The 14,914-nt window shown below is 38.0% G+C and overlaps 1 protein-coding gene across 1 annotated transcript in view; it reads left to right on the top strand.

Moving 5' to 3' along the window:
* Window positions 1-14,914, top strand: part of DTNBP1 (dystrobrevin binding protein 1) — a 120,208-nt gene that overhangs the window by 25,953 nt on the left and 79,341 nt on the right. The window contains exons 5-6 of the mRNA XM_082664388.1: window positions 4,321-4,453; window positions 13,196-13,328. Coding sequence (XP_082520514.1) covers window positions 4,321-4,453; window positions 13,196-13,328 — 266 coding nt within the window. The remainder of the gene's footprint in view (window positions 1-4,320; window positions 4,454-13,195; window positions 13,329-14,914) is intronic.

The raw sequence follows: 14,914 nt of genomic DNA, 5'->3' as shown, positions 1-14,914 counted from the left end.
CGTGACCTATCCACACTCACAGTATGCAGGGCTTGCCTCTCCTTTATAGATGGGCTCCTTGTACCGTCTTGTGATTCTCATATTCTACCAATGTTATTTGAAATTTCACTTGAGAATATTCTCACACATTGTTATAAAATGTGTATCAAGCGTAAATGTAAAGTTTTCCTATATAACTGTGAGCCAAAACTTTGTGTATGTGTTTGTATATGTGCTTGTTCTGTGAATGTTGGATGATAAGCAAGAGGCATTCTACCTGGGAGACATCCTGCTGTATACATGGCTGTGATGGCAGACCAAATCCAGCCAGGCATAAACACCCCAGATTTATTCCAGGATTATAAAGTTGGTTTGACATTAGAAAATCTTTTGTATGCCGTTGATCACGTTAACAAATTAAAAGAGAAAAATACATAATCATCAGATGCAGAAAATACATTCAGTAAAATTATTCAGAGTAAAACGTTTTAGCAAGTTTCTAATAGAAGTTAACTTTTGTCCTAATATCTACCAAAACCTGCAGTATTTGACTTGTAGTATTTTGATCCCATGGTCAATCATCTTGCTAAATCCTCTTATTCTAATAATTTGCATTCTGGGATGGGAGTTGTTTTGTGTAGATGGAAGGGAAGAAGAAAAACCTACCAGTCTTTCTTCAGGTCTTTTTACAGTGGGTAGAACCTCCAATGTAATGTTGAATAAAAGTAGTTGAGGGGCTTCCCTGGTGGTGCAGTGGTTGAGAGTCCACCTGCTGATGCAGGGGACACGGGTTCGTGCCCCGGTTCGGGAAGATCCCATGTGCCGCGGAGCGGCTGGGCCCGTGAGCCATGGCCGCTGAGCCTGCGCATCCGGAGCCTGTGCTCTGCAACGGGAGAGGCCACAACAGTGAGAGGCCCACGTACCGCAAAAAAAAAAAAAAACCAAAAAGCTCTCTGACGTATTGTTGAGACATATGTAAATATTTAAAATGTATATCTTTAACATGCAAAGTGTTTTATCACGTGTTTGTTTTGTCAGGCCATGCTCATGTGTCTTTAGTGGCCTTTAACCAAAGAGTATCAACCTGCCAGGGCAAATATACCTAAGGACAATTCAGTTTTCTTTGACAAATTATTTTATACTCAATTACTTTAAAGCTAATTCTTACTATATAGTCTTAAAATTCAAAGCAATATCTTAGAAAACAGTTTGGTCAATGGTAACTTTGTTGTCTAGACATTTTCCACAAGGTTTTTTTTTCTTTTCTTTTTTAACAAGTTTTTTGATTTGTTTTTCCCTCCCTTAGCAATGTATAAATGAGTACATAATTGATAGTGACTTAGGTGTTAGATTCTGAGGGTACCTTTTTAAGTTAGACTTCCAGTGCATTATTTGCTTATAATTTTTATTACTGTGAAATATTTGCCTTCAAATTGAACTTTTAAGATTCATGTTTTAACAATTTGGTGCATAAGCTGCTTAAATTAGGCATGCTTCACTCTCTTTGTGTTCCAGGTTGGATCTCTTTTGCCTGTGGTGGGAAGTGAACTAAACTGGGTGTGGGAATGCCTACTTTCTGCAGTAATACATTTTGACCTTGGGCAGATAAACGGAGTCTCTCTATTTTTAGTTTCCTCACATATAAAATGGTATAACACCACTTACACTGCTTACCGAAGTTGTTTGAAAATCACATGAAATAACAATGCCCCCAAAACACAGAACTGTTTTATACAAAGTAAGGTCCTAATGTTACCCATTTACTTGTGTCCCTGCTTTTTCTTTGTTCTCCTAACTTCAGTGTCCCCCAGAAGGAATTTTGGAATGACTTGTAATTTGGGCAACAAACCCAAACTATGGGTTTGTCTTGCTACTTAAACTTGATTTCCTGGTGTTAAATCTGGATTTATTCAGAACTGTTTACTTGGAGGAGAAAAATTGGCCTTCTGGAGATAGCTCATTTCTTATTAAGTAAAGTTGAAGTACAGTTTTTCAGAACCTTTTCTTTTGCTAGCTTTTCACTTCTTCCTTTCATGTCCCCTTATACACAATCCCTAGAATATCAATTAAGGGCATGGGCTTAAGTGTCAAATTCCCTGGGATTGAATCTAGGTCTTCTGTGGCCCTTGGGAAAGTGACTCAGCTTCATTGTGCCTTGGTTTCTTCTGTAAAATGGAAGTGGTAATATTGCTCTGTTTACAAGGTTGCTGTGTAGTTAAATGAGATAATATATGTACATTGCTTAGCACAGGGCCTGGCACATAGAAATGCTCAAAATGTTTTAGTATTATTATATTACACTTGATAATGATTTCTGAGAATCCATTCAACATCCCATTCTTTTAAATTAAAATAGTATTTTGATGTATTCTGATATATTCTTTCTGTGCACGCTTTTTTTTTTTTGAAGTTTCTGTGCACGCTTCTTATATTCTATATACAGAATATAATTTTCAATTTTGTGGAAGACATGAACTATACTGTACTTAAGTTTTAATACTTAAGTATGTTTCACTTTACTTTTCAGTAAGAAATGGTTCATATCTAAAAATTGTTTATTCTAGATTTTTCAAATTTTTAACATAATTAACCAGAGTAATTAAGATTTAACAAACTTTTTAAAAGATATGCCATGTACCAGGAAAAATATCTTTCTTATCATCAGTTCAGCCCTGTGATACAGGAATTATTTTTTCTTTTTTAGAATTTAAAAACTGCAGTTAAGAAAATTTGTGAGACCTACACCAGACTAAAGCACCAAGAGTGCAGGGGTCTTTTTTTCTGTTTTGTTCACCATGGTCTCTCCAGTGCCTGAAACAGTGCCGGGCAAAGAGCGGGCGGTCCGTAGAAACTTGTTGGATATTACAGATGAACCCTATGGGCATGGATCCTTGTTGCAAGCCCAGTTTCCTTACTATTGCATCACAGCTGTGTCTGTTAGCCATGCTCAGTATCTTTTAAACTCCTCTTCAGGATCTTTACAAAACCGGTTGGCACGGACATTTTGAAGTATACAGAATTAATGAGACATGCACTTGGAGTAGCGCTTGGTGTCACCTCCCCAGCTCAGCTGAGGCTCGTATGTGAGACGATGTGGTTACCCCTCTAATGTGGGCTGACTGACAATGGGGAGGTGTGCGTGAAGTGGGGATAATGTGAGGAAACAGGGCAGCTTTCTAACCTCTTTATTGTAGCTTAATTTTTTTATTTCAATGTTGTGAATTCCTAGAATATTAAAATGTGGAAGCTAAAATGATCTAGCGCCACATGCAAATCATTTTGTATCTTATTTTGATATTTTTATTCCTCTAAAAGTTCTTTCTTTAGTGAGATTCAGTAAAAATCAGTTGTAGTCATGTTTCAGCTCTTAAAGAATCTTAATCTTGGGATGCGTAAATTGCCCCTTTTTTAATATAAGTTAACTATGAACTCTGATTTTACATATAAAATTCAAATACACTTTCTTCTTTTATATAATGAATTTTGAAGTCTTTATTGTATAAAATATGGGTATCTTTCACAGTTCTTATTATTGGTGATGTTTTGAAAAGATAACCTCTCCATGCTCCTCCTAAGTCTTATTCTAGGTCCTTTCCTCTCTCACCATGTTAAAACCAAAACAAAATTGACTGGGAGAAACCGCTGTCTGTCATTGTCTTTACAGTCTTCAGGAAAACAAGTTAGAATTATTTTAGGCTAGTCTGGCATCTCACCACCCTGCTGTTGGGAACCTTTCACCTCCGAACGTCTTCTTTGTTAGTATAAATCCTTTTCTCCTTTTGCTGGAATTGATCAATAGCCTCAGTAATTCCTCCGTAGACAAGTACCATTTATCTTACTTTATGCAGTGAGTGTTCCTGTTTAAATGGAAATTGAATCATAATATATTCTAAATGCATTAGGGAACTTTGCTTTTAAAAGAATTCCTTTTGTAAAACAAATAATTACCCATTCATTATGTTTTGGGTTTGTTTTTGTTTGTTTTCTTTTTGGTTGTTCGTGGTTGTTTTTTGTTTTATTTTTTCTAGATTTGAATTTTCAAATACATGGTTTACTTAAAAATAGGGTATAGTTAGAAGTGACTTCTAAGGTCACTGCTGACCTTTCTCTTTCCTGGGTTAAGATGCACTGATAAAAGCTGTAATTCGAGGTTTTCTGCACTGGATGTTACGGTGGTTGTTTTCTCAGAAAGAAAACAGCTCCAGTCTCTTTAGAGTCTCCTGTTGTCTGTACTCAGTTGGAGGGTTTTTGGAGGTAATGTGGGCTGACTCTCATTACGCTGGCTGTAATCTCTGTGCCTGCGGTCTGGTTTTACTTTAACCCGCCTCTTCCGTGTTGCAGCTGGTCGACAGCGAGGTGGTGGTGCTCTCCGCGCACTGGGAGAAGAAGCAGGCGAGCCTGATAGAGCTACAGCAGCAGCTTCGGCAGCTTCCAGGCCTGCAGGCAGATTTAGAATCCCTGACGGCAAGTCTGAGTAAGTTCCATGTTTGCCTCTGCACATTACTTCTAGGAATGAAAATAATTTGGTGTAATTCCAAAGCTTTCTAAGACTACATTAAATTATTGCTTAACAGGATGTGGGGGGGAAATAGTTCTAATGAATTTCATATTCTGATTAACTCATGATTTGACAGAAAACGATGATTTAAAGTGTAGAAGTGATTTCTAAAGTATACCACCAACTTTTTCTGCCTCATTTCTGCTCAGAAAACATAATTTTGTTGATTCTTTAAAGTGACTCAGGGTGGTCTCTGTGACTTTACTTAGGTCTCTGTTTAAAAGTGTAAATGTAGGAAATAAAAAGGATTGGGGTGGCTTTGTTACGACTAAAGGATATACTCTGGAAGTTGTTGCTTTTTTTTTGTTTGTTTTGCAGTACGCGAGCCTCTCACTGCTGTGGCCTCTCCCGTTGCGGAGCACAGGCTCCGGACGCGCAGGCCCAGCGGGCATGGCTCACGGACCCAGCCGCTCCGCGGCATGTGGGATCCTCCCAGACCGGGGCAATAACCCACGTCCCCTGCATCGGCAGGCGGACTCTCAACCACTGCGCCACCAGGGAAGCCCCTGGAAGTTGTTGCTTTTAAAATTAGGTCTGCTCAGAGCTTCATGTCTTGAAATATGCTTTTTTTTTCCTCTTTAAACTGATGAGAGATCAAACCCTCATTAAATTAGGTTACCTGTTTGGCTAAATTTATACCTTGTGGAAATTTATATTTTTTTGTTGTTTTCATTGGGATGAATTATGCTGATATTTATTTCTTGAGTTTATATTCAGAAAATTAACTTTTTTTTTTGTGGTACGCGGGCCTCTCACTGCCGTGGCCTCTCCCGCTGCGGAGCACAGGCTCCGGGTGTGCAGGCTCAGCGGCCATGGCTCACGGGCCCAGCCGCTCCGCGGCACGTGGGATCCTCCCGGACCCGGGCACGAACCCGTGTCCCCCGCATCAGCAGGCGGACTCCCAACCACTGCGCCACCAGGGAAGCCCCAGAAAATTAACTTTTATGCTTGACAGTTGCCACATCTTAGGATAATATTGTGGCTTATTATTTTCTAACCAAGCTTAAGATCTTAGTGAAGAGGTAGGGGTTATCTACATAGGAGTTGAATTTCTTGAGCTGATAACCTGACCCAGTCTTAATAGATAAGGAGGTAAGGATACCCCACCATCTCTTCTGTTTTTCAGTACTGCCTTTTTGAAAGCAAAATAAAGCTGATTTACAAAGCAAGTAATTAGCAAATCATAAAACGTGTGTGTGTGAATAAAATAGACACGAATGGTATTTGGAATGCTATTGCTGATAACAATAGCTAATGTTTATAGCACGCACTATATGTCAGAGATTGTTAGGCGCTTTACAAACATTTTCAATCCTCCCAAGATCCCTGCAGAAGTAGCTTTTATTATCGCACTTTACAGCTAAGGAAAGTTAGCCTTGGAGAGGTTGTGACTTGCTCAGGGTCACACAGTTAATAAGGTGTGAATCCAGGATCCCAGTCACGATGATGATGTACTCAGTGAGGGATGAGGCAGTTAGGGTGGCAGCTGTCAATAGGCCTCATGAACTGCATTCTTGAAACCCTGGCCTTAGTGTTCAGTTATTTCTGAAGGCAGGGTGTGGAAAAGAGATTCCGGGTCTTAGGAGGAAGGCCCTCCACATTATTTTCCTCTTGCAAGTATAGGAATGATTCTTCTCAAGGCTTTGATAACTAACTGATGGGAAAAGCCTCCAAGATATTTGGAATATTCCTTTTAGCCACTTTCTTTTTAGCTTCTCTTCCTGTATCTCTCTGAGTCGCTTGCTTTTCATTGGTTATGTATTTCTTTGCAGAGATATTCACCTCTGATACCATTCCCCCTTTTCTTTCCAGCTGAGAGTAAATTCTGTTTATAAATGTTATTTGTTTGATACCACTCTTCTGATTAAATGCATTTGCCACAATTCTAATTATTTTCATAGTTAATTCTGCTTAGGACATGCAGTATATATAAGTTTTTCTTAAGGGAGAATATACTGTATTTTCATTCTCAATTAGGATTCTAATATCCTGAAAAAATAATACTTAGTGACATAATACCGTCTTCTTTAGAAACTGCATTTTGGCTTCTTAAATGAATGAAGCAGGCTTCCCAAATGCTCGCTTGAATTTTCTCTCTTTACTAATCTGAGAACATTGACCACTAAAGGCAAATTAAAGCTAAAGGATTCTCTGAAGTCCTATTCTAGATGGTCACTTCCAAATAATTTGATTCTTTTTTTTTCATTGAAGTGTAGTTGACACATAATATTAGTTTCAGGTGTACAACATAGTGATTCAACATTTATATACATTATGAATTGATCACCATTGTGAGTGTAGTAACCATCTGCCACAATACAGTTATTACAGTATTATTGACTTATTCCTTTTGCTGTGCATTACATCCCCATAACTAACTTATTTTATAACTGGACATTTGTACCTCTTAATCCCCTTCACCTATTTCATCCAGCTACCCCACTGCCCTCCCCTCTGACAACCACCAGTTTGTCCTTTGTATCTGTGAGTCTTTTTCTGTTTTGTTTATTCGTTTTGTTTTTTAGATGCCATATGTAGGTGAAATCATATGGTATTTTTCTGTCTGACTTATTTCACGTAACATAATACCCTCCCAGGTCTATCCATGTTGTTGCAAATAGCGAGATTTCGTTATTTTTTATGGCTGAGTAATACTCCATTGCGTTTATCTATATATCATCTGTTTCCATTCATCAGTTGATGGACACTTAGGTTGCCTCCATATCTGGGCTATTTTTACTAAAGCTGCAGTGAACATGGGGATGCATGTATCTTTCCTAACTGGTGTTTTCATTGTCTTCAGATAAACACCAAGGAGTAGAATTGCTGGATCCTATGGTAGTTCTCTTTTTAATTTTTTGAGGAATCCATACTGTTTTCCATAGTGGCTGCACCAACTTACATTCCCATCAACAGTGCACGAGGGCTCCCTCTTTTCCACATCGTCGCCAACACTCGTTAACTGTCTTTTTGGTAATAGCTATTCCGACAGGTGTGAGATGATATTGTGGTTTTGATTCTCATTTTCCTGATGATTAGCGGTGTCGAGCATCTCTTCATGTATCTGTTGGCCATCGGTATGGCTTCCTTGGAAAAATGTTTATTCAGGTCATCTGCCTATTTTTTAATCAGATGGTTTTTGGTTTTGATATTGAGTTGTGTGAGGTCTTTATGTATTTTCGATATTAACCCTTTATCAGATATAACATTTGCAGTATCTTCTCCCATTTAGGAGGTTGGCTTTTCGTTTTGTTGAGGGTTTCCTTTGCTGTACAAATGCTTTTTAATTTGATATAGGCCCATTTGTTTATTTTTGCTTTTGTTGCCTTTGTCTCAGGAAAATATTTTGAAGCCAAATCTGGTAGGTTGTATAAATATATGTCTGTATCACTGATGTATTTTGCGAATTCATCTTAATGAGTTTATGGATCATTCTTAGGTATTCGAATCATTTGGTTTTAAATGCTTGCTCATAAACTGTGGGTTCCTTTATTTTTGGGTAGCTTCCAAATACTCTGTATCATCACCTAAATACCTTGATACAATATTACAAGGTTTAGTCAAGCAATAATAAAAAATAAAAATAACTTAGAAGAAAATGGTAACTGACCTATATGTTAGGATTCTTTTAGCTTCTTTGAACTTTTTACCCTTTCACTGTCAAATCTAATACCATATCCAGTCAGTCCCTCCATTTCCCAGGCTACTTAATTCTTTTGAGTCTTGTCCTGCTCTCTAGAGGGTCTGCCCTTATTAAAGAATAAGGGATTAATATGATGTGGACAATTTGAACCTTTGATGATGCTTTTAGCTGTGTTGTCTTATGGCTTAATAAATATGACTGCTGATTACATACTCCCTCAGGAGTTAAGTAAGAACAGATAATCTACTCATGTTTTTTTTAACGGGGTGTGATCCATCCAGCTTACAAAAGCCTGTGTAACAGATAATTACTGGTAAGGCTTGTCATTTAAAAAAGAAATGATAGAGGTATGCTGGGAATTGGAAAATAGGGGCTGTTGGACTGACTCTCCGATCTGGATTTGGGTGTCAATTCCACAGCTTCCTAACTGTGAGACCCCGTGCAGGTTTCATAACTTCTCTAAGCTTTAGTTTGCTCGCAGAATTGAGGGTGAGAGTACCTGCCTCGTAGGGTAGTTGGAGGGTTGAAGGAGGTGATGGGTGTAAAGCACTCAGCACAGTGCCTGGTGTATTAGGCATCTGCTGAGTGCCACGTGCCGTTTGTAGGCTCTGGGGATACAGCAGTGAACAAGACCGGGCAGCTTCCACCAGGGTGCTGACGTTCTACTGGGAGTCTCTCTGGCCTTTGCAAATTTACAAATCCATTGTCTTTGACAGAAGGGTTTGGATGGATGTTACGTAATTTAGCTTGTCCTGCAAAATAGAATGTAAAACCATAGCATGAAATGTGGTGAGAACAGCAATGTAGTATTCTGTACATGGAAAGACAGTGTGTAAGGATAAAAGGGAATGTTGTCCTCCACATCCTGTACCCTTTCTTATTCTGTGCGTTTTGTCATAAAAGTGGTCATATGTTTGAAAAGTATTTATTGAATTCTCTTGAACTTCCACTAGAGGGTAGTCTAATCCTATTCCTATACTGAAGTCTAAAATGTCAAGGGCTTTTCTGAGTTATCTCTATTGCTTAGTTTATTTTGTATGACCTACTTAAAAAGACTGTTACCTTTGTCTAGAACAGATGATTCTGTTAATTCTTAGATAACAAAGTGCTGTAAGAGAATGACAGACTTATACTGAGCTTGCATCTTTCTTTTGATCTGACCTGTTTTGCTTTCTCTGTACAGAGTTTGAGAGTGCATCTAGCAGAGAGACTGTCCGTTTTTAGGGTTTCATGAAATACGTTATCTTATTGTCCAGGTTACGTTCTGAGATTAGACCCTTCAAGAGACTCATTAACTCTCTTTCGACACCTTTTAGTATATACTACACAGATCTCATTTGTTCCATGATGGCTTTTAATGCATTTCTTAAAGTTCCTTATTATCATACCATCATTACCTTATTACACAAAGAGTAATGAAAGTATTTGTTGAAGACTCTTGTGATCCTTTAGTACCCAGCCTCTGTGACCTGTGGGTTTACAGTCAAAGATTTCTTTGTTCCTTGAGGCTAATTATTTTTGCTAGAATATACTCATTTAAGTGTGAAATTACGAACTTTAACGTGCTGTTCCATTCTTCTGTCAGTGGTTACACTACAGATAATATGTATTCGAAACAAATGGCACAAAGGAAAATTCCAAACAGAATGGCTCTTCCTCTGGGATGGTCTCCTCCCAAAGATTTGTGACGTTCTTTCCTGCACAGCTGTCAGGCTCTCCCAAATGGCTTTTCCCAATAAAATTCCACCCATCTTTTCCGCTGATCACTAAATGAGACATATGCTGTTGTTATAGGGAGCAAAATGGTGAGGCTGGAATTTCTTATAAAAAGGTACATTTGTGTCCACGGAGGCCTGCTGGTGTTTTATGTACGTGCATTCTAAGTCTGGTTACCAGATTGACTCATGTCTGCAACTCGTTTCCTAACAGGAGATGAGCAGGGTGTGATGGGGAGATTAAATTTCTGCCCGTTTAAATTCAATATAAAATATTCAGAATACATACCATATATATGCTTATAATTATTATTTAAAGGTTTTTAAAAAGTTTTTAATATAAAAAGGGAAGAAGATTTACGTTCATCAATACAAATCTTCTGTATTTTATTACTGACTTCAAGCCTGTTAAGAGTTAAAATGGAAAAGTTCCATTGCTTCTTCTGCTTTAACTCACTGGTAATGGGGCCTGATTTGATACACTAATAACAAAGTACCATCTTGTTTAATGTTTTCAAAGTTCTCTGCCCATGTTTAACTTAACTTGTTTACAAAATTTAGGGTAACCTTCTAATATTTAAATTAGATGAACATGAATCATAAATTTGCTTTCTTGGTTATTATTTTATGTTTTAGAGTAATAGAATCATTCTGTCTCCAGAAATCCTTTTTAATTGAATTCAGCAGACTAGGTATTAGGGGATACAAAGATGCAAAGATATAGTTTTTACGCTTAAGACATTCACAGATGCCTGAGAGAGGTAAGAGTACACAACTTGTGGTAGAATGTCAGAGTATAAGTCCTGGGCAGGGCTCATAGGTCTGTGGAAGCACAGAAGAGGGGAGAGAGCCCTGCAGGCTGGAAGGAGGGCGGGCTCTGACTTGAACCTGCCAGGGAGATGCAGGGCAGGGAGGCAAGCGGAGACCTCTCAGGAGAGGCAGAGGCAAGGGGGCAGGAACACACAGGACCCTCCTCGGAGTGGTGAGCAGTCCTGAAGGAGAGTGGTAGTGAGGTTGGAAAAGTAGGCTGTGGCCAGGGAATGAGGGTCCCTGGCCACAACTTTTAAAGGGGAGAACATAAATACAAGTTTGGCAGCAGCCATAAAGTGACCACTGACTCTCCCGAGCATTTTAAATCTCGGTTTGCCATTCAGCACGGGAACATGACGCTGTTGGCCTACATATCAAAGCCTCACTGTTGTCCAGACCCCTCTATGCTAAGGATAACATGCGTGATGCTAAAGGAACCAAGTAGCTTAAAGCTGAATGGATTCCATATTAAATGTAATTATTCTAGTTCTTATCACTTATCAAAGTGAAATAGCCTTTAAATAATCCTATTAGCTATTAGAACGAGCTGACATTGCTTCTTCAGGGCCAGTGACACCAGCTCCCAGGCTGAGGCTGCTCGTCATTTTTCCATTTAATATAATAACAAAAAATAATCTAAATAGCAACTAACATAATAGCATCATTTTGCCTGTTTCCCGCCACATAAACGCCTTATGTACCATTTATGACATTATTAAAATCTTAGATATAATTTTTCATTGATTAAAACTTAGATTTTGCACATTGTTTCTGGTTAGGCTTTCCATAGTCACATATATTAGCTGTTGTATGTTACCCCTGAAGATAGATTCCAAACCGTCATGAACTGCATTATCAGTCTTTTCCAGACTTGCCATGATCTACAGTGATAGATCAGTATGATAAAAATCATTACCTAAAATGTCTTTGAAGAGGAATGCTGAACTACTTGTCATCACATTTTAACTTTTCAGTAAAATTTTATTTTCCCCCCAAATCCATGTCTTTAAGCCCTAGACGCTACCAAATAGAGGTGGGAGTTTTTAGAAGCATAGATATTTAGTAGAGTTAAAATTTAGGATATTAGAAAATGTGAACGCTTCTGGATTTAACAGATCTCCAGATCAAACAGATCAATTAAAAACGGACAAAATATGTATCTTAATAAACCTAAAACTGCAAGTTGAAATTTAGGGAATTTGCGCCTAATGTAGGTGATACAGAAGCTAGTTTAGAAAGTCACGTGACAGTCGAGTGGCTAAGGGAAGGGATTAGACACACCGTCCTTGTATCTTAGCTATCCGAATGAAACCAAGGCTGGAAAGCCGCACAGCCAGCTTGCTCCTTCCTCAAGGCCCCTTCCTCCGGACGGCTGTGACTCCCAGACGCGGGAGTCATATTTCTTGCTGAGTCTCGCTCTCCCTCATCTCCGTTAGATGCCTCTCCTTTGAGTTGTCACAGCACCTCAAGCCAAGCTCTGTCAGGCAGTGTTGTCACTGAAATATGCCTGCCCTCTACTTGAAGCTCTTTGAGCGCAAGGGCTATCTTTTTCATCTTTGTACCCCGGTGTCTGGCCCATGTGGTGAGTATTCGGTAAATGGCCCTGATGCTGTTTGAGTTCTAAAATCTTTGACCTCTGAAGCTTTTCTGTTGTCTGAGAAAACAACCAGTCCTCACCCCTATAACTATGAAGTCTTGGTTTACTTACGCATCTATCAACTGGAAATCATTTTATGTAAGAGGGACTCAGTTTTGATTCCTGACTGCTCTTCACTAGCTAGGTGACCTTGGGCAGAGCTCTGAAATAATTTCTGCAGGCTTTGGCTTGAATCTTTTAAATGAAGGATTTGACGTAGATTATCTCCATGTTCCAATGAAGCTGCAAAGCTCTGTGGCCTAGAGGCAGAGTTGAGCTGTTGAAAGACCAGTGAACAGTGAGAACTGCTTCCTGAGTGTTTGTACATCTGTGCAGTGCCTTGGAGGTTTCTATATATCATGTGCAAGGCAGAACAAATGCTAAAGTAACTAGGAATCTCAGATATTAAATTGTGTCCGGCATAACGTGTTAATTATACTTTGCTATATTCGCATATGAAAATCGACTCTTCGTGTGTGGTATGTGAGATCATTAGGATATCATACATTAGATTAATCAGGATACTCTGTTTCCTCATCCTGGTTAATAAAGTATTTTTTTAATTGAAGTATAGTTGATTTACGATGTGTTGATAAAGTATTTAAAGTATTCTGGAAAGTTCTGTCTTAAAAATGTTCGAGATAGAAAAATATACTCAAAAAAGATAATTTGAAGTATGTTTTAATGTTAGTGCATTTTATTTTGCTTCAAGAAAGTTTAATAAAAATATTAGATAAATACAGGACAATCTCAACAGTTCAGACTTTTAACTTTTGGACACTTTTTCTTTTCTCCATGATCAAGGATTCTGATTTTTGACATTTGTTTCTTCTTTTGACCTTCTGTACTTTCAGCTCATTTAGAGGCTAGTTTTGAGGAGGTAGAAAACCACCTGCTGAATCTGGAGGATTTATGTGGACAGTGTGAATTAGAAAGATACAAACATATGCAGTCCCAACACCTGGAAAATTACAAGAAAAATAAGAGGTGAGTTTGAAAAATTGACCATGATATTCATTTTCAGTCTCAAAGTTTTCCACAGTACTTTACATGCTACTCTTTATAAGTTTGGACTGATAAAAGACAAAGGTGTCAGGTAAATCTATTTAATAAGCTTTCCAAAACTTTTTTTTTTTTTTTTGGTACCACTATCTGTTGCTGTTTTATTGGAGATGAGTTCTGGAAAGCTAAGGCTGGGATAGATGGTGCAGGGGAGAAGTGCAATGGGCAGAGCTTCCCAATCAAGTAGAACCCCCGACCTCATTTTCTCCAAGTGGCAGATCCTGCGCTGCTTTTTCCCCTTTTCTTCTCTTTTATTTGGAGCAGGAGGAAAAGGAACCTAAGCTCAGGCTATGGAAAGGGGCGCAGCTTTGTCACATGTTGTGTATGAGACCTTCAGCAAGTTATTGAATCTCTTAGCCTCAACATGTGTAGCTTGTAGTGAAGATAACATTGTACCGGCTTCCTAGAGTTGTTTTGAGGGTTCAGTGAGATGGTCGTTATCAGATGCAGTGTGTGCTCCGTCAGTAGTAGTTATTACGGTAATAATTTTCATTAGACTAACCTGAACTGGAAATGGGTAATAAGATTTGGAACTATGAAATTTTATTTGTCATTCTTTTCTTCACTCTCACCCAGTGACTTAGATTTATTAGATATATAATTAGTACGTTACAATTTATATGTTACAAAATGAAAATCAACTTCGTGTTTGGAAAACAGCCTCACCTTTAATTTGAGTAAAAGCCAAAGTGTACTGGACAAGTCTTAGCATGTTTCACATAATTGAAATATCATTTTAGAGGTATTTAGAGGAATTGTGTAGTAGAAAGAGCACTGTCATTAGTCGGAAGACCCAAGTCCTGGCTTCTACTAATTCTTTGCTCTTGGGCAAGCTGTTCACTTTCCTTTATACTTTATCCTGTTGTTAAGCTTTTCTTGGCAAGCATTTGAAAGACTTCTTAAAAAATTACATAATTTTAGTAAATTTAGATAGGATAAACAGATTTGTTGATAGCACCTGTTACTCTGAAATAATGTAGGAAAAAATAGTGTGCCATTTGAGGATTACCAGCTTATAATCAGTAGCTTGAAATCTATAGGTAAAATAATGGTAAATTTTTCATGTTCTGATAGGCCAAATTTTAAAAAATTATAAAATTTATTTCTCAAGGACTGCATGAGATTAATGTAAGATGTCATAATAGGTTTTAAACCTAACAGTTTTGGTGAGAAATACCAAAGGTGGGAAATTTAAATTAACTAGTACTTTGATGGACCTTCCAAGACTTTGAAAAAAATTATATGTGTAGATATTTTTGTTAATGGTTACTCATAGCATCTTCATAAAATAAATATTTATTAATAAGTGCCAAAGTATTTTGCATCTGATTGTCTAATGAGACATTAGACTTGTGACTTAGCTTGAAATCATATTTTTATCCTGAAATGATAAGTACTGATTTAATTCACAATTGTTAACAGTAATATGATTTGTTTTGGTTATTGTGAAAAGTCCTTGAAAACCTATGCTTGATTTCCTTCTCTGGCACTTCCTACCTGTATGACCTTTT

Source organism: Grampus griseus, assembly GCF_964374135.1.
Source record: "Grampus griseus genome assembly, chromosome: 10".
Taxonomy (NCBI): domain Eukaryota; kingdom Metazoa; phylum Chordata; class Mammalia; order Artiodactyla; family Delphinidae; genus Grampus; species Grampus griseus.
The sequence above is the reverse complement of the archived record's forward strand: the minus strand, read 5'-3'. Positions and strand labels throughout refer to the sequence as shown.